The sequence below is a fragment of the Zonotrichia leucophrys genome, chromosome 1, assembly GCF_028769735.1.
Source record: "Zonotrichia leucophrys gambelii isolate GWCS_2022_RI chromosome 1, RI_Zleu_2.0, whole genome shotgun sequence".
Lineage (NCBI taxonomy): Eukaryota > Metazoa > Chordata > Aves > Passeriformes > Passerellidae > Zonotrichia > Zonotrichia leucophrys.
The window spans coordinates 62,934,823-62,959,407 of record NC_088169.1 but is presented as its reverse complement, the minus strand read 5'-3'; the positions used below and the strand labels follow the sequence as shown (position 1 = coordinate 62,959,407).

Here is a 24,585-nt window from a genome sequence, read left to right as displayed (position 1 = left end):
CAATAATATATTCTTTGGGAATACATGGTTTTGAGCATGAAGGCACTCTGCTGCAGTGAGCTGCATAATTTAAAACCAACAGAAGTCTTTGGTGTGGGATGAGGTATTTGAGTATAAACACTGACTACACAGTTAGATGACAAACACTTACTGCAAACATCGAGTTATTTTAAATCAACGCTGCGTGATAAAACAATACTGTAGATTTCATTGCAAATGTTGAATTGACAATAGAAACCACCAAAAAGAAGCTACACAAAGAGAAGCATTATGGAGCACGGTTTAAGCATAGCTAGATGAAAGACATTATAAATAAAGCCAAGCACACTTGTCTACTTCTACTCATATTTCAACCATTAAGAGAAGTAACTTCATGAAGCCGTGTTTTTCTTGCATCAGTCATTAAAACTCCAAAACATACTACTATCCAAATCACAACATATATCAATACTGGTGTTCCTCCCTCCTTATAAAAATTAAAACACTAATTAGGACAGCACATATTAAAAAGCAGTACAACCAAAGAAGGCTACAGTGTCAAAAGCTGCAGTGCAATGCACTGCTTTAGTTTCCCACTTGTTTGTTGTTCACACAAAAACAAACATGAAAACCACAGCTGAAGTTACCAGACCAAAGCAGGCTGGGAATCAAATTCCCTTTAGCCTGCCACAATGAACCCCCACTTTCTGTTCTGAGCTGCTGGAGGGTTGCAGGTGGTGATGCAGCTGACCCTCACCCCTGTTAACAACAAGGGCTACCACACTCCAACTTCTCAAACTCCAGTCCTACGAGAAACACCACTTGGAATACTCCTAGTGCTCACATGGAGGAGCTTACAAGTTAACAGAACACTATGGTCTGCAGAGCTAACCAGGAAAGCGTGGAGAGCTTCTGTCTCTAACTTGCTTTACCTTCACACAAGGCTGAGGTTGGCCTGCAGCTCCAGTGCAGAAGAACAAGACCCTTTCACTACCCCAACACTGCACATGTGAAAGGGCATTTGCAAGGAGCACATTCTCTAAGCAGCAGCATGAAAAACACAGGACCTTACTTGTACCTCCTCATTCAGAGCATGTGAGCAGAATGGAAGCTGAGAGGCAGGGAAATACAGCTGGATTGCTCTTCCGATATACCAAACATACTCCACAGGCATCTACTTCCTTGAACAGCAAAACCAAAAACACCCCACAGGTATTTCACTCAAAATAGACTGAAAACTGAGAGACTTTGTGTTTGATTTGTTTGCCTGAAAACACGTTCTTCCTTGTTTATTCCTAACAAACTGCAGCAAACAGCAATAATTATTGGAATATGAATCCACACCACAACAAACAATACTTCAGTCAAAGATGTGACATGGCAGCTGACAGGGCTTTCTGCAAGGGAAATTCAGATATTCTGGAATTCGTTCACATAACCTTCATTTGAGATATTCAAAAGAATTACTTTTTTTGGGTGGCCACAAGGGAGGTCAAATTGATAGAATTATTGAAAAGGCTGAGCATGAACTCCCAGGCTGGTAGGTAACAAACTATCCCTTTCAGAGGAAACAGATTTTAACTGTGGAAGGGTTTAAATCATATTTCTATAAGTATGATAAAATGAAACAAAGGCTATTCAGCATTTTGAGTCTAAAGTAATTTCAGTTCCCTTTAAAGTTACGAAATCAAAACAGCGCTCAAAATACTGTAAATGAGCACAAATTCAAAGTAAAGAATATTGTAAAGTGTATTTCTATTTTGCAAATAAAAATTATGCAGCATTATTAATATATTGTAACCTGATCTCTGTATAAACTTCATCTGGAAGCATCATAACCTCACTGGTAAATATTTGAGTGGTTAAATAGGACTTCTCTCAGGGTTTGATAAAGATTTAAGAAAAAGGAACTACTTTCCACATGATTTAGTCAGTATGGATTTGCCCCTTTTAAAAATCAAGAACTATTGGGAAGAACCTTTAACTGGTTTCCACCCTTTATTTTGTCTAGCTATGCTTTTTTTGTTGTTGTTAAAAGAAAGGATGACCTAGAAAAGTTTCATTTCCTTCCTAAAGCACAGATGACTAAATCAGCTAGCTATGTAAAAGCCATAAACATATTCACAATGAGTAGCTAAGGAGTAATATATTATCTTCAGAAAACAGTAAAAAACAGAATCTTTTACATTCACTTGATGCAGCTTCCCAAGTCAGGTAAAGGTCAGATGCATTTGAGACTGTTTTCCCTGAGAAATTATACAAGGCATTTTTCCTCACAAAAGCTCAGTGACAAGCAAAACTGCAATAAATTCAAGCTATTTGGTATTAAATTGCTCAATCTTTTTAAATCTCTCATCAAAGTCTTCCTTTTTAAAGCAGTCAAGAGAATGAGCAAGAACTGAAGCAGACAAGCCTTGTAATGAAATGCACTACCTGGGAGGGTGGAGGACACAAGAACTTAACAAAAATAGACAGCAAGTAAGTGGGGAAATCAAAGTTGGATTAAGCAAATATTTGTAAATAAATGTTTCTCAGAAGTTTCCATTCTTATTTACTAAGCAAGATTTTTTTGGGGATTTTTTGCATAAGCTTTACTCATTCCATGCTTTTCATCTTCATTTAAACAGTTTCTTGGAGAGGGAAACAATTTTAAAAAACCTCAAAAAACAAAACCACTCTCTAACCATATGTGGACACTTGAACTTTCTCGAGATTCCGTCTTTCTTGGACTGTTTACAATTAACCCAAAGAAACCACTTATGGTGAAACATTCTTTAGGAGTAAGAAGAAGGCATCTGGCTTTTCTCTACTCCTTTATCAAGTGTTTGGAGGTTCAGAGGTATTTACTGGTATGAACTACACTTCCCTAATTGCCTGCCCATTCTCGAGGGAATTGCTAATTAAGCAGACACTTGCAAACCTTGTACACCATTGCATGGAGGCAATACCCAGATAAGGAACTGCAGAAGAATACAGTAAACCATTATTTTGTTCACCAGTTAAACCTTTCTAGGATACCTCAACAGCATCCTGAGTCAGCCATCTAAGTATTTTCTCCTGCTTCACTCCACATCCTTCTCTGGCACTAGGTGAAAAATCAGCCACCCCAAACCAGTACCAAATGCTCCTCTAGAAACTCAAGGAGAGAGAGTCAAAACATTAAAACACATTCAAGCAAAGCACTCAAAAAAAACTCTGGAATAATCCTGTGCTTGTTGATGACATTATCATTTGTTTCACAAAAGCCTGCAATGCCCATAATTTTTGAAAACAAAACTCTCTGGATTTTCCAGCCTGAAAGTCCAGGTCTAAATTAGATTATCCTGCATTCCTTGTTTGACTTATTGGGTAAAAACTGGTGGATTTGGTGTACTGCTGATCAGCAAGCTGGCTTCAAGCTGCTTTGTAGAAGGTAGCAGGAGCCACTTCTTGTTGCAGAGAGTCAAACCCAGGTATATCTTTTGTCCTCTTAAGGTTACAATTCCTAAACACCTTTTGCTTGCAAGTTTCCTGAAATAGTGTCTGTCTCTTAAAATACCCCTTCCTCTGCAGAACTAAAAGATATGGGATTGGCTCTAAAATGGTTTCCTTTATGTCTGGTCAAAATTACCAGCCTCTATAGTCTCCTGCTCTGTGGCATAAACAGCCTATTTCTGGTTTATAAGTAAAGAACAATGAAAAGAAATAAGTGTTTGATTTACTGAAATACAGCCTAAAAAAACAACCCAACCTTCCAGCATTTTATTTTAATGGCATCCAAAAATACCAAAGTGACTGGAATGCAAAGGACAATGCAAAACAATATTTTAAGTACTATTAGCAAATACATCAGATGCCCAAAACAGAGGCCCTACTGCCAAGTAGGAAAACCAACTGGATAAAAATTAACTTTCAAATAAAAACATTGAATTTATTGCTGACTTTGGTACTAAATAGTACCCTTATGATTTTTGCCAGACTAGTAAAATGATGCTGGCTTAGAGTCATGAAAATCAGCAGACCTGTGTTGACTTCTTCCTCAGATATGCTCCCTTTTTCTAAAACCAGAAGACATGACAAAACAAATCCTGTTTTGCTCTTTTAATTTATTTTTCTAGAACCAAATCTCAGCAAGACCACAACTATTCTATAGAGTTGGGTGTGAAGTCTTTTTTCCTAGGCAAGCACACTACACAAGGGCAAATTCTACTTTAAAATGTTACTTACAGATTGCCAAGCGAGAGACTCCATAATTCGATGTTCACAGTGCTCTAGATGCTTTATCATTTCCCGTGTTAGGTTGGGTTCTGCTCTAATAAAGCTTTCAATCACCTTGTAGAAGTCAAAAGCTTTTAAATCAAATACATTGAGAATCCATGGGAAAGACAAATCTGTTTCAGCACTGGTACTGTCACCTTGTGAAGCATTTCCTGAAGAGAAAACAGACTAAAATTATCACATATTCTACATTCTTCCACTTCTGAAGTTTTTTCCTTTTTGTATTTATTGAATCATTGCTAGCTCAGACATTTCAGTGAGTCGCTTTTTGCGTATCGGGCAGGTTTTTGCTATTTATATTAGAATGGATAGTAATAACTACCAATAAGTAACAATGCAATTAAGGACTTTAGATTTAACTTACTGCCATATGTAGCCATGACAACCTCAACAGCACATGCCAGAAGAGATGTGTGGAAGATGTTATCATTCAGAAGTTTGCTGAAGAGAAAGGAAGTTATTAGTACCCTGCCCTGGACTTCAAATAGCAGACTTCAATAACAAGTTAGGGGCAAGTACCTGAAATTTTGCACCGAGAGGCGCTCTTCCTCCTGAAATAAATAAATCAAACTTGTGAATATTCTTAGTCATTCCAGAGGTACTGCCAGTACTGAGACAGCAGCACTAAACTTACCGACTTCAGCATGGACTCCATTACTCTGTAATAGAGACGCACTCCAAGCTTGTACCTCTGTTAGAATGAGACATTCAGGAATATTACAAGGAGTTTTGACAGACTACAACAGCAAGACTCTTGTGTTTTAACAATCCAGAACATTCCAGTTTTTGACAGAACCACTATAAACAAGTTACTGTCCCCAGTTCCACTGGCCAGTAACACTGGAGAGGCCACAAGGGCTCCTAAGGTGTGCGACTACCCCAGCCACGTGAAGACTCAACCAAGTGTAACAACCTGAATTGTGTTCACACTGATTCACAGCTAACAGGATAAAAAAGCAGGGCTGACAGACAGGAAGGAGACTGTCGAGTACAAACTTGGTTGGGTTTATTTTCTAAAATTCTTGTTGAAAGCACAGCTGCTCTCCTGACTTTATAAGGAAGTGAGTCACCTTTGGCAGTTTTAGGCCAAGTTAACCTAATGAATGCAAATATATGTTTCACTTAATGTATTTTGCCCAAAAAAACTTTCCATTCTTCAGTAAAGTACTTCCAACATATTTTCACCCAATTCCTATTGCTCCTTACATATTAAGAGGAATTTCTTACATGCTATCTTTACAGTGCTTCCTCAATTTGAAAAGAATACTGTTACTTTTTACCTTTACTGATCTACACTGAATGAGGAGAGTCAGTAAGTCAAGTCTCATACCAGCTAGTGCTAACAGAGCTCAAGTGAGTGATATTCAACCCAAATACTTACCTGTGAGCCAATTTCAGCCCATCCCTGTCCAACTGCTTCAGCAAATTTCTTTCTGAAGATGTGTTCAAAACTTTCCACTCTTTTCAGGATACTATCCTTAGGGTTCACTGTGCAATTCTAAAATAGTACAGGAAACAAATTAGGGGAAGGACAGACAAAGAAGAGACATTTTACTTCAAAAACATTTCAATCATTTAAATGATTTAAAGTCCTGCTTCCCTTTGTAACACCTTTCAATATAAGGTCATCAGCATAAATAAAAATGAGGTATTTAAAAGAGTGCTGTACATCTTTTTCTCTTTTGTTTCCCTTCTATACCCCCTTGGTTTTCCATTCAATACACACATAAAAGAATTTTAATATGCTGCTCAGTAACTGAAGTATTTAAGCACTTCAAAGGTTCCACTACACAACAGTTAGAGAGAAGTGCTTTCTAAAATGACTGATGACATTTAAACCAGCCCAAATAAAATGTACTTTTTAAAAAACATGTGCATCCGATCTACAGGTGTCTGTTTAGCTTGAGTGGTAATTCCAAGAATCCTACACAAATCATCTCTGTAGTCACTTACATTGAAGTACTTGATGAGAGTATCTGATGGTTTATCAGTTGCTGAGTTTAAAATCATAATCAACTGCTGAATGTTATTCATTGCCGCTCTGGAAAAACACAATAAAATGCATAATAAGCATTAAGGTTGACAGCTTCCAGAAAATTAACAGCAAATCCACACACCAAAAAATTATGATTCCTGTTCTCACTCGAGTTATCAAACAAACTGTTTGAGGAAATCTACTGTGGTAACAACTATGAATTCTAACAAGGCAATTTATCAAATTACTTACACATGGATTGTGATAATTTTAATAACCAAAAGAATGGCTTAACACCTAAGAAATAGCTTGACTCTTCTGCGGTATTGTTACTTCCTAAATTCTTCATTGCTGTTTTTGATTTTCAGTAGAATTTTGTGTATTTGCGGTTTAACATAGTTAAACAATTTAACACAGTTTAGCTTTTAGTTAAGGAAAAAAAATCCAGGAGTTACAGAAGTGATTCCCTGTAAGGTTCTTGGCAGCTTCCTTTGGACCTGACATAACCAATCAGCTGGCTGGTTTTGAATATTAACACTCTGTTAAACCACTTAAGAGAGCTGAATACACCCTGTGAAATCACATTTAAAGATGAACAAGCCCCGGGAAAAGTTCTCTTGGTTCCAGCCTTTGAACAGGTGATGGGACAGTGGCTGGGCCATGCCCCACTCTGCTGCTGCTGAGTTCCAATCACAGCTGGAGGGCCAGGCTGGCTCTGCTCAGCTTCACGTGGAGCCAAGCCAGGCCCTGCTCTGGCCATGAGCTGCCCAGCCATCCTGCTGGCACCACAGAAAAGAGAACAGAGGCAGTCCTGCAGCCCCATGGCTGGAATTGAGCGTGGCAGGGGCTGGAAAACAGCCATGCAGCCAGAGCAGCCACCACCAGCAGAGAGCACATCACCATCCACGAGCCCGGGCGAGATGTTAACTCTCTCACAGATGAAACTTGCATGCATCAATCCTCTCTCCAGCGACAGAAAAGGAAAGGGTGAAGAGAAAACAACATGGAAACACCAAGGTCAGTGAAGGAGGAGTCAAATCCCAGATGGGAGGAGAATGAGGAGATGCCTCAGTCTTGGGCTGAAATTGTCTTATAAGGCTATGGTGAAGATATAATTGATACACCAGACTTTTTATCCCACCCTGTAACTCATGGAATGCATGGGGATAATGTAGCATTCTAACCACAGCCATGAGCACCCAAGCAAATGTTGAAGTAGCTGCGTTCCAATGAGAAGCTTGAACCCAGAGAGATGAAAAAGATGAGAAACCTCGCCCCAGGATAGAAGAAGAAAACCTCTGTTCCCAGAGATAAAAGAGGAGAACTTTTTGTTTCTATACTAGAACGGCTCATCCTTAAAACTGTACCCCAACAAGCTGAAATGCCCCATGATGGCGGCTGTGGGACGACTACCAAACCATGGGAGGGACTTCAAGATTACAGATTTTCCAGGTGACTGCTATTTGTGAAAATTAAAACCAGAAGAAAACTATTTCTTGTGGAAAAGTCTCCATAGCATGGCAAGAGAGACTTCTCCCCCTAAGTGAACTGAAAAAAATTAAGACTATTTTAAAGGTGGTAAACTGACTGAAAGTTCTGGGTTTTGTCTCTTTACATAGTTAGTGGGAAAGCAAAGAAGAGTTGGGGGGAGAAGTGTTCTGAAGGTTTAAGGAGGTTTATTCTATTTTTGTTGTTGTTGTTGTTGTATTAATAAAGTTTTCTGTATATCCTTTAGAGTTTTAAGCCTGCTTTGCGCTCCTCCTAATTGTTACCTCACAGCACTTAGAAAATGAGCAAATAGTTCTAGTGGGTGCACTGGTGTTTGGCCAGCCCACCACAGTTTGTCTATTTCAAATCTCTGTATCATTCAACCTCAATTTGGTTCATATCATCAGTCAAGTAACTGCAAACCCAGCAAAAATATGTTCAGTCATTGCAACATCATGCATTTTTCTTTAATCTACTTTTTACCAAGTATTGGTAAAAATCACTTCTGCCACAACTCTCCTAATGATAAGGAAAAGCATAAGAACACTGGAAAAACATAAAATATAAACCATACAACCCAGTCTCATTACGCTCATAACCAGTACTTACACTCTTTTTATAAAATAATTTCTACATAAATGACCAGATACAAATCCACTGATAAAAATCATTAGATTCTCTGTTTCAGGGGGCTTTAAAGCAGAGCCCATGAGTCTATGTTCAAAAATATGATACTGTAAGGTAACTCAAAGAAATAGGCATAGGCCTTTTAGCATACACTATACAGGGTTCTGATTAATCAGGGAGAGTGAAGGATTCATTTTCCACTCTGAGATGGTGATCAAACCTTTGCTGCCATCTACTGACACTTCTGTGGCTTCATGAAAAATTTACTACAGCCCAAATTCAGTGCTGGTGAATAGGCCTTCACATGATTTGCCTTAAATAGCATCAGTTTTGGAAAAATCAGAGCAAAGCCCAAGTGAGAATGGAAAGAATCTAAACATCACTAGACTTTCACTCAAGAACAAAGTTGGTTTAGAACATTTTGAATTTTTAGCAATGCAGAAACTTCATACTCCAGGACTTTTCTAATATCAAGAACTTTAAGGAAGCATCTTTGACATCTTTATATCTACTATAAATAAAAAGTATCAGTGATCAGAACTACAGTATAGTTTATGGGGAAAAAAACCAACAAAACCAAGGCCACATTTCCTTAAAAATTAAAAAAAAAGACTATGCTAAAGATAAATATTTTTAGCTATGATATTAAACAAAAGAGCACATTCAAGAGAAAAACTCATACCGAACAGGAGTCTGTGGAAGTATAATATTGATTTCCTCATCTGCATTGTTTTTTAGTGGTGTCCTCTCCAACTGTGAGCTACAGAAATGGAAAACAAACTTATCAAAGACTAATACAATTCAAAAGGCAATGTTTTCTATAAAGACTTAATCTGAAGAGAAAAATGTGTAACATATTCTTAGAATATGTAGATGCCCAATTACTTGAGTTGTTTAAATTCCCAAGTAGATGCTTTGAGCAGTATGTTGGACTAGACAAGCTCTAAAGTTTCCTTCCAAACTTTTCTTCTTTTCTAGAATTCCATTTACATACAGCTTAATTTATATGTAGAGATGGTATTAGTTGCATTTTAATCCCATTTTAAAGTTCATGTATTTTCATAGCATAAATAAATTCAGACTCACATGGTGAGCTCACATTAAATTATAGAGATGTTGAATTGTCAGCAATTGCTAGCATATAAGTGTAGGACTGAAAAATAAATTAAATCAAACAGTCATAGAATGGTTTGGGTTGGAAGGGGACCTTTGAAGGTCATCTGGTCCCATCCACCTTCAATGACCAAGGACATCTTCAACTAAATGGGAGTCCTCAGAGCCCTGTCCAGCCCAACCTTGCATGTTCCCAGGATGGGGCATCCACCACCCAAACCATTCAGGGCCAGCTGGCTCAGAGCCATAACACCACCTCTGGCACATCTAATCAGCTAGTATGCCATGCCTCCTCCTCATGATTCCTCAGCTTCCCCTCAATGAAAAGGGCCTTGCACAGAGTAAGTGTTAGAGCAGAGCTTCCAAATCAGGCAGTCATATGTTCCCTAATTATTTAAGTGATGATGTAAAGCAAGGCTGATGATGCCAGAAATTCCTTATCTGAAACTACAAAACTAGTAGGTCAACAGGATAGAGAGATCTCCATTTATAACACAAGGGGGCAGAGAGCAACACAAGTTTGCACTCTGCTACGGAATGAAATCAATAAATGGCAATATTACCATGCAATGACAGCAGGCTGCAGAGTCTCATCATGATTCAGGAACAGTCTCGCGTCTATATCTTTGTTCTTGAGATAGAGCTCGTCATACTGTTTCAAGATAACTTCAACCTCAAAAAGACATTGAAAAAAACCAGAATTTATTATACAGGAACAAGTTTGACAATCCACTAAATAACATAAGTTATTTCTGCTTCATGACTGGAATGCTGAAATGCTAAAAGAATGACCTTGGACCTCACAAAGTTACTCCTTATACAACAGCTGAAACATACCCAGAGGAAAACTACTGTTTATAAGAGAAAACAATCCAAGATCATAAGAATTTTTTGATGAAATGTAGGTCTTGACACTGTAAAAACAACTAGATTAGGAAACAGACCTGCAAACCAAACCAACATTTCCAAATTTTTAAATCTTCTAGAAAAGAGAGTGTCACCGAGAGCAGGAAATGTAAAATGCTTGCTCTTAGAACAGCTGTTGGGCAATTGAATCAGTCCCTGTCTCTGCTGGTTTGGACAACACGGCCTAAACTCAAACCTTTTTTTTACCTCAATAGGAGTTTCCTCATTTTATATTAATATTTCTGCACTGGAGTAGCTCTTAAGACACATGCCTATTGCTACAAAAATAGACTTGTTATTTCATGGCCACACTGTAGTTTAAGTAACTGTTAAAAAATTCTTAATTGACAAAAATCCCGGATTGTTATGACTTCACTTTGCATGGAGAAGTTTACTGGATTTTTCTGAATGTTTTTTTAATTACTTCTTTTTACTTTGAATGACTAACATTAACTGGAAGTCTGCAATTTTTTTATCTGGCCCTCCAAATCTGCTGCTGTGCTCATGCAGAAGTATGCAGCCACCTCAATTATCTGCTCCCTGAGCCCTTGAACTTATTAAATGATGCTGTGCTCTGGCAAACTCCTGCTAGGAAAACAGGCAACAATGCATATGAACCCAAATTAGTCTCCTCTCAGTCTCAAGAGAGAGAAAGCTGCAAATGCTTCCTACACAGCTTTGCTCCTTACCCTCTTCTTTACCTTTGCCAAATGGATTTGCTCCAAACTGATCTCACAATTAAAACTTTAAGATTAGGTCTATTAAACCAAAGATTATATTTCACTTCTCATTATCACTATTCTTTTTATTTAAAAACTTAATTATATTTTCATTTTTTGTTATCTTCTTAATGGATTATGCGTTCTTTTAATCGAAAATATTTCAGTATTTCATAAATTTCTAAAAAAACCAGCAGCTCTCAGACAAGATGGCTGTACTGGGCCAACTTGGAAGAAACCTTCAGTCAAAAATAAGAGTTCTGTATCGATTTATTCATTAACGCATAAAGTCTGACCAGCAAATACATGGGAAAGACAAACAAAATACCAACATTAAGCTTCAAAAGCTTTTCTTGCTCTGGAAGGAACATTAAAATTTTTCAAAAGCACAGTGGTTTTTTTATGAAAGTCAATTTAAATGTACCACATCACTACCTATTGTACTGATGATCTCATCCATGATTTTTGGTTAGCTGATTACATGTATGAACTGACTACCTCCAAAATACAGCTCTAACTTTCTGCTCTGGCACTCAAGGTTAAGGTGCAAAGACCATGTGACTCAATTTTTCTTCAAATGCAGCCTTTTACAAAAGTTTCACCACTAAGTCTTATGCTAATACATTGATATTGTGCTTAAGCTGAGCAGTCTTGGATGAAAACCCTCTGATTTGAGAATAAGCTGTATAATGACCTTTGCCTGGAAGTTCATATAGGGTTTCCCAACTATACATACACACATCAATTAAAAAGTCTAAACAGGCTACTGATACCCTGGAATTAATTTAGGAAGAGATTAAGATCTTCAGTGAGTCCTGTACTTTGTTCCCCACCCAACACACTACGACACTGAACAGAAGATACATTTGATTGGAGCCTGCAGACTCATTGCTGTGAGCAGCTTCAGAGCTGCTTATTTTCAGATTACAACATCTACTGGTGACACACAGCTAAACTTACATTTTTAATAATGATGAATGTAAACACACTGCAAGAAGTTACCTATCAAAATGCACTCTGGATGCAATTGCACAAAGAGAGAGTCTGCTGCATCCAGGCAACAGCTCAGTAAGATGAAAGTAATTCTGCACAGACTCAGCAGTCCAAACTCTGCCAAGTTGTGAAACCGAGACTAATCTTCTGGATATCTTTCCAACAACGCTACAATAACACGTCTCATTTATATTTAAATTAAGGTGTGCAATTTAAGACTTTAAGCATTTACAGAGTGACTTCAGAGACCTAGTACTGTAATAGCTGTATTTTAGATGAATGGCCTTACCAAGGTCATGGATATGCAACTCTTACATTTTGCTTGGTGTAAAAGCTTTTTGCTTTGAGCAAAGCCTGGTTTAGCCTCAGGAGATTAATTTATTAAATTCAAAAGCATAGGCTAAATATACTTTATGAATACTGGATTCCCTGCTAGCCCACATTCCTAAAAAACAGTTCATTTTGCCACATGATTTTAGAAGAACCTATAAGAACTCCACCAATGGGTAAAGGGTGTCTCAAGCAATTTGGCATGAAGTAAAACACAGTTATTGAACTGTCTGTACTGGGTTTGCATGGGAAGGTTTTGGTAACTGGGGGGGTTACAGGGGTGGCTTCTGTGAGAAGCTGCTAGAAGCTTTGCCCATGTCCACCAGAGCCAATCCTGATGGCTCCAGGACTGACCCTTTCTATTGGTCAACGCTGGGACAATCAGGAATTATAGCAGCACCTGTGTGATAACACATTTATGAAGGGAAAAACAGAAATAACTGCAATTACACAGAAACAACTGCTGTCTGAGAAAAGAGGTTTGAAAGTATGTGAAAGGAGCAGCTCTGCAGACACTGAGATCAGTGGGGAAGGAGGGGCAGGAGGTGGTCCATGTGCCAGAGCTGGGATTCCCCTGCAGGCCCTGGTGCAGAGCATGGGGATGCAGGATGTGCCCTGCAGCCCAGGGAGGCCCATGGGGATGCAGGATGTGCCCTGCAGCCCAGGGAGGTCCATGGGGATGCAGGATGTGCCCTGCAGCCCAGGGAGGTCCATGGGGATGCAGGATGTGCCCTGCAGCCCAGGGAGGCCCATGGGGATGCAGGATGTGCCCTGCAGCCCAGGGAGGTCCATGGGGATGCAGGATGTGCCCGGCAGCCCAGGGAGGTCCATGGGGATGCAGAGATCCATGCACAGCCTGGGAGCAGGTGGGTGCCTGAGAGAGGCTGTGATCCCATGGGAGGCCCATGCTGGAGGAGCCCACACTGGAGCAGGCTTCCTGATAGGAATTGTGACCCCTGGGGGGACCCACACTGGTGTAGTTTGTGAAGAATCATTGCCTGTGGAATGGACTCATGTTGGAGAAGTTCATGGAGGATGTTCTTCTGTAGGAAGGACCCCACTGGAGCAGGGGAAGGACTCCACTCCCTGTGCAGGGGCTGGAACATGTGATAAAGTGACTCCCCATCTCCTGGCACTGCTGATGGGGAGCAGGTTGAGCCTGGGAAGGAGGCAGGGGTGGGGGGAAGGTGTTTTTAACATTTATTTTACTTCTTATTATCCTGCTCTGATTTTGCTGGCAATAAATTCAACTAACATCCCTCAGCTTAATCTCTTTTGCCAGTGATGGTATTTGGTGAGCAATCTAACCCATGAACCTTTTGTTATATTTCCTCTCCCCATTCTGCTGCAGAGAGGAGTTAAAAGAGGCTTTGGTGGGTTCCTGGCACCCAGCCAGGGTCTGCCCACCACAATGTCTTAAATTCCTCTACTTACCTCCGGCAGTCCATTGGAAGCTACAATACCAGCAGAATTCAAGAAAGGAATGAAGCTTGTGAAATACACATTTTTGACCTATAAACAAAAAGGAAAAAATGTAGTATTAGCAAGGTAGAGGGTCAGCCATGCATACACTGCTTTCACATCTTTAAATCAAGAAACTGAGACAGTTCTGTAATGCACTGTGGCTTGTTTTCAATGAAGCAAGAACAAAACTTGCCATACATTCAAAACACTGTGATATGTAAGCAAGCAAATACAACCATTTCTTGGAATACTAATTGATTAAACTGGCAAAGAACTGCACTCTTTCCAGCCCTCTCACATTTCTGCTTCCATCATCCATTTGGATATTCAAAAATCAGTCCCTTTTACACAGAAATAGATTTAACAGCAGAGGGAAAGGCAAATGGGGGTCTTTTAAGATCTTCCATAGAAGCAATGTGCTTTTTGCATACATTTTCTCATCATGGGATGCAGCTGTGAAACTCCGTCAGAGCAGCCCTGCATCCATATGCTACATGCTGTGATCAGCCTGTAACTTCATATTCTATTCTTCACAAATCAGTTACCCTGGCAAAATTATCACCCATACCAAAGGGTTTGATTTGGGTGGTTTTTGTTTGTTTTTTACACTACTGAGTAGAGAAACTATAAAACGGTAAAATACCTTCACAACTGAAGGTAACTACTTGACAGATTAGTTAAGCTGGCCCAAATAATGACACTTAAAAAAAAGACCATTTAAATAAATACATATTCCAGATGGAGTCTAGCAGCAAGATCTATCAGACTTTGAGGCGCAGGCATTACCTCATCTAAATTACAATCGTGCTCTTTACAAAGGATTTCAATAATTTTTGTGTCGGTATCAAGCTGCTTGGCAGTGCGTGAACTCCTGCTCTGACCTCTCCTCGGAGTGCGAGCTGAACCATTCACAGTCACTGCAGGCACAGAAGACTCTGCAGAGACATTCAGAACCATCACAAGGTTAGAGCCATCTTAAGAAAGACAAAATTCAAGTTATTAATCCTAGAAGATGCTACTTCTTATATACTTTTTTCAAGTCTTCCCCTTAAATATATTTTCTTTCTCATCCGTTCAGCTAGGTAAGAAACCTTCATTACAGAAAATACAATATATATATGTATATATTATATACATATATAATTATAATATGTACATATATATGTACATATTATATGTACATACATATATAATTATATATGTATATATATAATATATATATAATATATAATGAAAATGTATACATTTTCATTTCAGAAAATGTATACAAAAAGAAAGTTAATTTTTAAATTCCTGTATCAGAATTTGGACATTTTGTTTTTAAGAAGCTACTCTGCACAGAATGTAACAGCACTTTCTCCAAGTATCTTTAACTGAAAATCTGTTTTGCAAAGCTAGGAAAGCCTTATCTTTTCACAGATGAGTAACTATTTTTCTATTTTTAAAGAAGTATAAAACAAGAAGCTGAAGGTCAATAAATCTGTGCAAGACTTAAGTGATGGTGGGAACCTGAAATATGGTCCTGGAGGGAATTCCTCCTTTCCCACAAACAGAAACAAACAAGTCCACCTAGAAGAAAGTATCAAAAAACCTTAATAATGTGAGGTAAAAATATTTCATTCTGTTAAACTCAAAACAGATGGCTAAAATATGTGAATTATATTAATAACATACATTAATATGATTAAATATTGTTGGTTTAAACCTGATACTGGAATCAGCACGCTGTTCTCACTTGTAACTTCATCTGCATTTGACAACTGTTCTGAGAAAGCCTGACAAACTACACTGCAGAGGTGGCTGCATCATAATCCCCTCAGTCTTAGTCAGATCATAAAGCCTGGCATCATTTATCGCAACATGAAGCCTCTTGGTCACGAGGGTTTGAACAATACCTTGTGTTATTTTCTCAAAGAATGCAGAGCTATTTGACAGTTCACACACAGCTTCACATCAGAAACCCAGTGCTTTGCCTCTAGGACAGTGACACTCATATCTGCAATTCAGCCTCAAGCGGCAGAATTTTTTTTCAAGGTATAATGCACAGAACCAAACTGTTTCTAAAAATGAGCTCCTATTCTGCATAGTTTTACTATGAAAAAATAAATCAGTGTGAACACAGAATTCAAAATCAGGTAGTTTTAATTCAGTGGTTTTTGAAAAGGATCTGCTTTCTAACACCTGAAATAAGCAGCAGCATATATGTCTGTCCTACTAGGAATGACAAATTCAAATTCAAAATAGTACTGGAGGAAAGGAGGGATCTGTTTGTCCCACGTCCATCCTTTATTCACATTACAATAAGATCAAGGTTATTTGTTCTTACCTACAACAAATAATCACTAAGTCAGATAAGTATCTCCAAAATATAGAATTTAAAGAATATAGTAGTGAATATCTTATCGATTGTATGCCATTACAGCCTAGGTAGATGCTTAGTTACCAAAGAATAGATTTAAGCTAAATATACTAGGCTTGCATCTTAACCCACCAGAAGATAAACTAATTACTAAAAATCTGAGTCACATCCTGTGGCTCCAAAATTTTCAGTATATTAATTCCACAGCTAGCTGAAGAAAATAGTTAACTCAAATAGAATTCTATCTTTGAAAGTTTTTATAAATATTTAATTTAACTTTTTTGTGAGGTTTCCCAGGTTTTAGATATAAAAACTTAATGGGTAAAAGCTTACTGTTGAATATAAGTTTTTATAGAGAAGACCCATTCTATTTTTACTTAAAACAGTGACACTTGCAATAGCAAATAGGACGTAATAAAAGCAAACCTGTCTACATTTTACCTTTACTCTTTTATTTTGAGCTGCTATCCACTGTGCATTTGTTTTAAATATCTGTACAGTCCAATATCTTGTACATTTCTGCTGTTGTCATACTGTTAAACATCAATAAAGTAAGAGTCCACCACACCAATAAAGTAAGACACCACCACATTTCCCTTCTGCAACACAAGACAAACCTAAGTAATAGTTCTCAGTTATAGTCTACCCAGAACCTGAATTCTTTTACCAAATTAGACTTGCTGTTTTAACAAGTCCCTAAACAACTAGTATGGGGAGAGGACATAGCAAAAATTATATTAAATACACTGCCACATTCATGTAATTGAATTCAAGTTCACTATCATGTAAATTTGACTAAAACTAAAAAGAACTGCATTTCAATAAGCTTAAGAAGTTTAATTATGTTAATTATGAACATTAGCATGGCTAATAGAAATATAATAAATTTACTTCCTACTTGAACGAGAAATACAAAAAGAATTCTTACTGTACGGTTCCTTGAGCATAGCAGGAGGTGACAGTTTGATAAAATAATCTAAGACACACAGCAACAACTGGAAAGAAATCACCAGGTCATCTTCCACTTGCAACACTTTACCTGCAAATATTTAAAAGGGTAAAGAATATCTTTTTGAGAATGGCTGACTTAATTCTAAAAGTAATTTTGCGAAACAAGGATTTGGAAGTTCATACAGTAAAACAAAAAAAAACCCACAATTCAGGAAGCATCATACAGGATGCCAGTGCTCCTTAAAGGTTATTGATTTTATAACTCATGGCACTTCAGTTCATGGCTTTAGGGACAGCATACAAACAAAATCACTGTGTACAAAACCCTGCCCTCAGTGCTCAATCTTGATTCTTCTTTTTACTGTAAAAGAATAACCTCTTACTTCCATGTAATTCCTCCCTGCTTTCTTCTTCTGTGGTCTCATGCAAGCTTTTTGAAAGCTGCTAAATATTCAGAAAGCAGGAGCTGCTAGTACACAGTGAAAAGAAATTCAAAACATGCTGTCACACTGTAGGCTCAGCCTGTCAAATTTTTACGAAGTTACTTAAAAGTCACACAAGTAATAGCATGAAGAGCACTTTCAGTGCTGCATAATTCCAGTTTTTCCCAAATTATGACTCATATGCCAGAGAAGATCTATAGAGCTGTCCCAAGATAGCGTGCATTGCCACAAAAAAAAGTTGATAGGAAGTTGATAGTGATTTTGAACAGGGACAGATCTACCTATGCTCTATTTACATGTGCAATTTTTATATTTATTTTCTATCAGAAGTAGCAAGCATCACCCAGGCTCTTCTGAAACTCCAACTATTTTCTAGTAAATGTCAGCTTTCTTTGTTCTCAAGAAAAGGCAAGCTAAAAAACCTTTTGAGGGTTTTGCTTCATGCTTATGCTTGGAGAAATCTAGTGACAAAGCTCCAAAAATCTCAGGTGATCGAAGTCTGATTTTGATATCAGAGATGCATACACTTCACTGATAATCCACACCCACAGTAAGCAGCACTTGAGAGACATGATTCACCCTTTTTAGTAGGAGTACAATGAGACAGGAACTCCATGGACCACTATAAACATTTCATCACTCATTTCATTGGTTACATTAATGAAATGTAAGTTACATTTCATTAACTGTAACTTACAACTTTTCAATAAATATTTGTAGCATTCAAAGGCCATGCTTTCAAAGACTTACTATAATACCTTATAATTACATTTGTTTAATTAAATATAATTTATAATATATATAAGCTTATTTTTAAAAACATGCCATTTTTAAAGGTAATTATCCATTATTAAAATGCTGGCAGACTACAAAGAACCTCAGAATAGACTTAAATACAGCAAGAAGACTTAAGAACAGCAAGCTTTAAAGAAAAAGGGAAAAATCATAGAAATTTTAGAAAGCTTATGTTTACATACAGAAAGCGTAACAGCAAGAAGAACAGCCAAACTGTATATAAAGAAATATTACTGAGCAGTTACAAAAGCCAGGCAATCAAGACATTCTGGGTCTGTATAATATTTATTTGTAATAAGGATACTAGTCTCATGTTGGGCATGTAAAATAAATACCCTCACTTCAAAAATATTCATCAAAATTATTGTGTTTTAACCAAAACTCACCTTTTGCCAGCAAAAAAGTAATCCAGTAATTTTTTAGGACTAATACAGAACTGAGTTCAGCAGAAATCCTGCAGGGAAACAAAAATACTTTGCATTGATTGCTCTGTAATAATTTAAACTACAATGTCTGAAAACATGCTTCTGTCTATGGAACTATTTAACAACATGCAACATTTCCCATGGACTTAAGTGTACTAAAAATCTCATCCCACTCCCTCTGTAATTATGACTACACATTTGAAAAACTTAAGTCCCTGTAAAGCCATTGAAGAATCAGGAAATATCTGTATCATCCTTGGAAAAGAAACTGAATGTGGACAATTCAACCGCTCTGAGCTGTCTTCTCTTGTGTCTCTGACTGATGCCCTACTCTCCAGCCCCAGCCTGAACTCAAGCTCATTGGGAAGCTGTTAGGGCACCTTTTAGGACACTCATCTGCTGCTGTGATTAGGAAGCTCACTCTCCATCCCAAAGTTCATTTCCACCATGCCAAAACATATGCCACTGGGTGGCAATACTTCATGGATGAGGTATATAAAACATGGATGAGATATATAAAAATATATAAAAACACGATACATAGCTACTGATCAATACATACACATACTTGACATGTTTTTGTAAGAATACACTTATATAATATGCATAAGGTGTATAATCACATATATAGAGATATATATGTAAAATATACATAATTTCTGTGTCTCCCATCATCTCATTGAAATTCAAATCCACACTAAATTTAAAGTAAACACACAGCATACTACAGCTTAGGCCAGTCCTGAAGGGTTAAAAGATAACATGCCATCATCTTTTACATCTTATCTTGACAAATACAATTTAGGAAAATCAAACTTACTCACTACTAGGTTGTTCCAGATAAATAAGGCCACAAGTCCTAGAAAATAAGAAAAATCTTATTTTTGAACATGCTTCTGTAAGCAAACTATGCAGTATCTTTGACTTGAATGTAGTTAAAAAAGACATCAGTTCACAAAACATTTTTCTAACTATAAAACAAAAAGCTGACTCAACAGTTAACAACAGATCAACTCTAGCCCTGCCAAGCCTGAAATAATGTTGTTGCTTGCATATTTATGTCAAAGCTTAGACAGCAAAACAATTTTAACCTAGTATAATAAAATTGCTTTCTTCCAGAAAGACAACATTTGTACACACATTGTTACTCAGTGTTTTGTACAACACAGCAAAGTGTACTACAGGCGCACAAAACACACTATAAAAGGACATTTAAAAATCTTTAGTACTCCAGTGCCACTGCAAGCCTTGTGGTCTAATGTTGCTTCCCAATTATTCTAGGTACATAGCATTTCAAGGAAAAAAATCAGTTTATGCAAAAACAAACTAGGATATACGTGCCTTCATTCTATAAACTACCAAAGGGTGATCTCCTACCCCCTTCAAAGGTTATTTAAGAGATATTTGAGAATCTTTTGTGATTCAGAAGGCAAAATGTTAAGCCAAAAAAAAAAATATTTAGATAGTAAACCAATCCTCTTTATATCTGTAAAAAGTGAGTAGTGTTTAAAGTGAGTAGTAATCACTTGTCATGCAAGTCTTACTACTGTTTGTACTGCAACAAGGGGGTTGTTTAACACAGCATTGTGATAGTTATGGAGTAAAATGTAAGAGGTGTTTATTTAATGCATGTAAACAGCTCAATTTCACTGTTCTGCAAATATTAGCCCACACAGTTTAAATGGGCTCCTATAACACACAGTTCGAAAAATTCAAATACTTAAATGTTGACAGAGAAAGAAATCAATTTCAAAATGAAAAAAGCATACACTACCTTTCAAACTTGTGGTATAGTGCAAATAATACATCGTATTTCTTTTTCAGCCTTGATACAGTGCTATCAACTTTAGTGCTTACAGTATCCATGTTAACATCCACCTCTTTCAGAAACTGAAAAAATGTGCATACACTGAAAAAAGGAAAAAAAAAAGATGGCACATTATCATAACTTGTGAAAACAAGTATTCTGAAATAGCTCTTAAGAAAGAGAAAATAAAAACATCTCCATGAAAACCCATTTCCTTACTTCACTAGACTCCAGCATGTTCTTACTACTGTTACCAGTGACTGAACCCTTGCCTTGGGAAACATTACCTGTTTACCTTGAGCCCCACCTTCACATTTTCCAGACAGCAGGAATACTGTTCAGAGCTATCTCATGATCCAGGCTCTACCACAGAAGGAAAGTTTTCCTGCCTAGCACAGATATTATCTCTGGAAGTCAGAATCTGCTAACTAGACACACCTTTGTTCTTGCAGTGCTGGTAATACCACAAATATCCAGCACACGCCTCTCAGCTCTCCTGCTCTGCTTTAGAAACGCTCCTACTACTCTAAGAACATGAACCTTGGCTCCATCCATGCTAAAGAAAGACCTAGGAATGAAAACTGAGATGAATGCATTGAATTATATAGAATTTCAAGTCTTTCAAGGACATCTCCACCCTTTGGAAATATTACACAAGGGATCAAAGCTCTCCCTACTCATTCATGTAATATTATGGCCACCAAGGAAGCATTTTGTTACATTCATAAGTAAAATGAGCAGAATGCTAAAAATTAAAGAGGAGGAAGCTATCAAATATTTTCAACTATTTCAACTGTATCAAATATATTTTGATCCTTTATCAGAATATAATATTCTCAGAGATTTTTTTGATCTTTGTCAGATTAAAGACACAAGACACAAAACCAGTCAAAAGCTCATTTAAGAACGCTCATGATGGAATAAAAGATCTTTCCAATGCATCTGAAGGCTCTAGAGGATGGCTAGTAGAAGTCTCTACCAGTTTGACCTTATAGCTGAGAAAAAGCCCAGGGCTCATAAGCAATTGAATATTGCATCACAATCATAGAGTAACAGCTTACTCTTTGAAACCCTAAGGGGAAAAGTCTCTCACTTTTCAGCACAATTTGTCTGTGGAACTAGGGTGGAACATGCTGGACGTCGCTGCACAAACGCAATTGCATTTCACACGGTTCCAAGGCAGTCAACACTGAAGAGATGAAGTCAAAACATTGGACCTGACCCTGCTCTGGGAGATGATGCAAGGTAGAAGAAGGCATGGAGAAGCCTAACCATAACAGATGACTTCAAGGAAAAGGATATTCTGGCCCAAGCCTGAGGTTATTGCCAGGACTTGGCCTCCTGCCCTAGAGCATTGAGAGGCTCTGCTCCTGCACTTGCTTCCCACACACGGCACAGTTCCAGGCAGATGGCACTGGAATCCTTTCCTTAGATGAATGTAACACAAGGTTGCTGTTCTCACCTAAATTCACCTTAAAAGCAGATACTATAATCTTAATTTCTGTATTATTAAATTAATTCATATACAGTACAACAGTAACACCCCCAAATAAAAGAGTATATGAAAGAGTATATGAACTATACAAAGTTTAGCTAGGCATTAAAATGTTTGAGAAAGAGCAGCATGCTGGCAAACTGTTTGAAGAGTAATGTTACTTTTCCCCACCTCTTGATTTAGCCTAAGCCTAATGCTGGGAAAAAGGTTTTATAGAAAATCATCATAGAGGGAAAGAAATAAAGAAATATTTTAAGTGCAATTTGCACCGACCTGAACCAATGCATACTTTAGGAAGAGCAAGAACAACAATGAGATGAGTGATTCAACTAAAGTCAACCAGAGATTAATGAAACAATATCAGTCCTCCCCCAACTTCTAGTTTACCAGTATATTCATCATTTCTGTAAGTAACTTTCATTGTAAAATCAACTAGTCTGATCTGTACAAAGATTCACTATGCCTTAAAAACATTCCCTTCATAAAAATGTTGACAAGTTAATTGTTAAAATCTAAATTCACACACTTAAACTCACTTACCTCATTTTTATACTTTTCAAAAGCTCAGTGAAAGTAAATGTCACTTCATCCAGATCAATTGCTACAATAAAGATACATACACCCCATGTTTCCTTTTTCTTTGTGTTGCAAGCCTTTTTGAAAAAAGAGAGGAAAGAGTTTTTATTAATCAACAGAAATGGGTAATGCATGGAAGACAATTTGTCCAAACATGATTGGAAATGGTTAAACAAAACATCCTCAAACAAACATTTGACTATGATAGCCAATTATTTTATAACAGAAAACCATTCCAGGTTTCACAATACAGGTAAAAGACTGAGCATTTCAACTTTTATTCCTACAGTACAGGATCAATTTTACCCATACAATTCAGCAAAGCTTCAAAATACAAGCTTTGGTTCCATGGAATGTTTTTGCAGAGCAGAAGTAATGATTTCTTTTTTTTTTTTCCTAAATTACCATATTTGATCATAACAACACACTGAAAGTTAAGGAATAAAAGCCAAACCATAAAAACAAAATTGAAATCTTTACAATGACAGGCAATAAACACTCATAAATGAGTACAACTGTGTCAACCACTCATCACCATGGTTTGCTGAACCACAAACCCATCTCTGCTTAAAGTTTGATGGTAACAAGCACTTCCAGCCATTTTCCTACCATACATCTACATTTAAGGTCTGCTTTCTGCTATTTAGAAAGTGCAAGTTATAACCAATCATCCTTCATCAAAAGAAGCCAACCCACAATGACAGACATGGAATCCACATGGAGCAGAACTCCTGATGATGGCTCACAAGCCATTCACTTGAAGCCAGACAGGTATCACTTAAGATTCCAATACCCTTCCACCAAAACAGCAACCTAGTGGAAAACTCCTGAAGAGCAATGACTTGCAGATTCATGGGAAAAAAACCCTTAAGCACATATATCCCAAGTTTTGGAAACAAAGCTATCTTGAAGACAGAACTAGGCATGGGTGCAAGCCAGAACTGCAGAAATAGCAAACTTGTAAAATGCTTTTCAGATATCCAGCATCCTTGTAAATAAAACTGCAACACCACCCAGGCCCACAGCAAGGGAGCAGGATCTGAATGCATTCTCCACAGCTCTAGGTTGGACATGGCATGTGTTGGAGGACAGAGGTGAAATGGAGCACCAGGAGCAAGGGAATGGAAACACTGCATTCCTGCTCTTCCACACTGCCTAGCTTTAGCCCCCTCCCTGGCCTACTTTTTTATCCTTTCCCCAATCACTCCACCTAGTTACTTCCTAGACAACAGCAGTGCAAGTTGCAGGGGCCTGCTCACTCTAGAAAATGTTCCCCAAAGGTAATAAGAGTAAGACTGCACCAGACCAAGCTCACTCCATGTTATGCAGTCTTCCAAACCTGCTCCAAAATCCTCTACACTGTCAGCATCCACTCATGTCCTTGCTTATTCAGCAGTGTAACCATGACCAATAACCCACTGTGCCCATAAATGATACAATTTCACTAATACTGCCAACATTTTGTTTTGTTTTGGTGACAGTTGCTCTGTGTCTTTCTCGGGAACAGCATTTATAAAACAGGGAAGAGTGGCTGGAGGCTTTCTCCAAAGAAGAAAAACTTTGACTAGCTTGTGCAATTGTTAATAGTTATAGAACAGGCTTCAATGCAAAACTAACCAGCCTCCCTCAACAGTGTGACAACTGACAATTATTTAAGTCACTATTTTCTTCCTGCATTCCTATTTGAGTGTTTCTACAAATCACATCTCCTTGCACAAGAGAAAATTACTTTGAAATAAGCTATTAACAGCCTGAGATGCATTTGTTGATACACAAAGGGATATAACAAATTATGCAGGTCAATGCTAGCTAGTGAACTACCAAGAGGGAAGATTACTCACACTGAGCATACCCCTGCCCCTGGAGTCAGCTGACCTTGTTAA

The 24,585-nt window shown here is 37.7% G+C and overlaps 1 protein-coding gene across 1 annotated transcript in view; it reads right to left on the bottom strand.

The window, feature by feature from the left end:
• The window catches only part of RB1 (RB transcriptional corepressor 1), a 72,204-nt gene that overhangs the window by 39,099 nt on the left and 8,520 nt on the right, over positions 1-24,585 (bottom strand). Inside the window, exons 3-17 of the mRNA XM_064714821.1 lie at positions 22,667-22,779; positions 20,599-20,733; positions 19,645-19,683; positions 18,786-18,853; positions 17,139-17,249; positions 14,638-14,786; positions 13,822-13,899; positions 10,003-10,112; positions 9,009-9,086; positions 6,190-6,277; positions 5,618-5,734; positions 4,871-4,927; positions 4,756-4,787; positions 4,601-4,677; positions 4,186-4,388 (exon numbers count right to left, since the gene is read on the bottom strand). Coding sequence (XP_064570891.1) covers positions 4,186-4,388; positions 4,601-4,677; positions 4,756-4,787; positions 4,871-4,927; positions 5,618-5,734; positions 6,190-6,277; positions 9,009-9,086; positions 10,003-10,112; positions 13,822-13,899; positions 14,638-14,786; positions 17,139-17,249; positions 18,786-18,853; positions 19,645-19,683; positions 20,599-20,733; positions 22,667-22,779 — 1,455 coding nt within the window. The remainder of the gene's footprint in view (positions 1-4,185; positions 4,389-4,600; positions 4,678-4,755; positions 4,788-4,870; positions 4,928-5,617; positions 5,735-6,189; positions 6,278-9,008; positions 9,087-10,002; positions 10,113-13,821; positions 13,900-14,637; positions 14,787-17,138; positions 17,250-18,785; positions 18,854-19,644; positions 19,684-20,598; positions 20,734-22,666; positions 22,780-24,585) is intronic.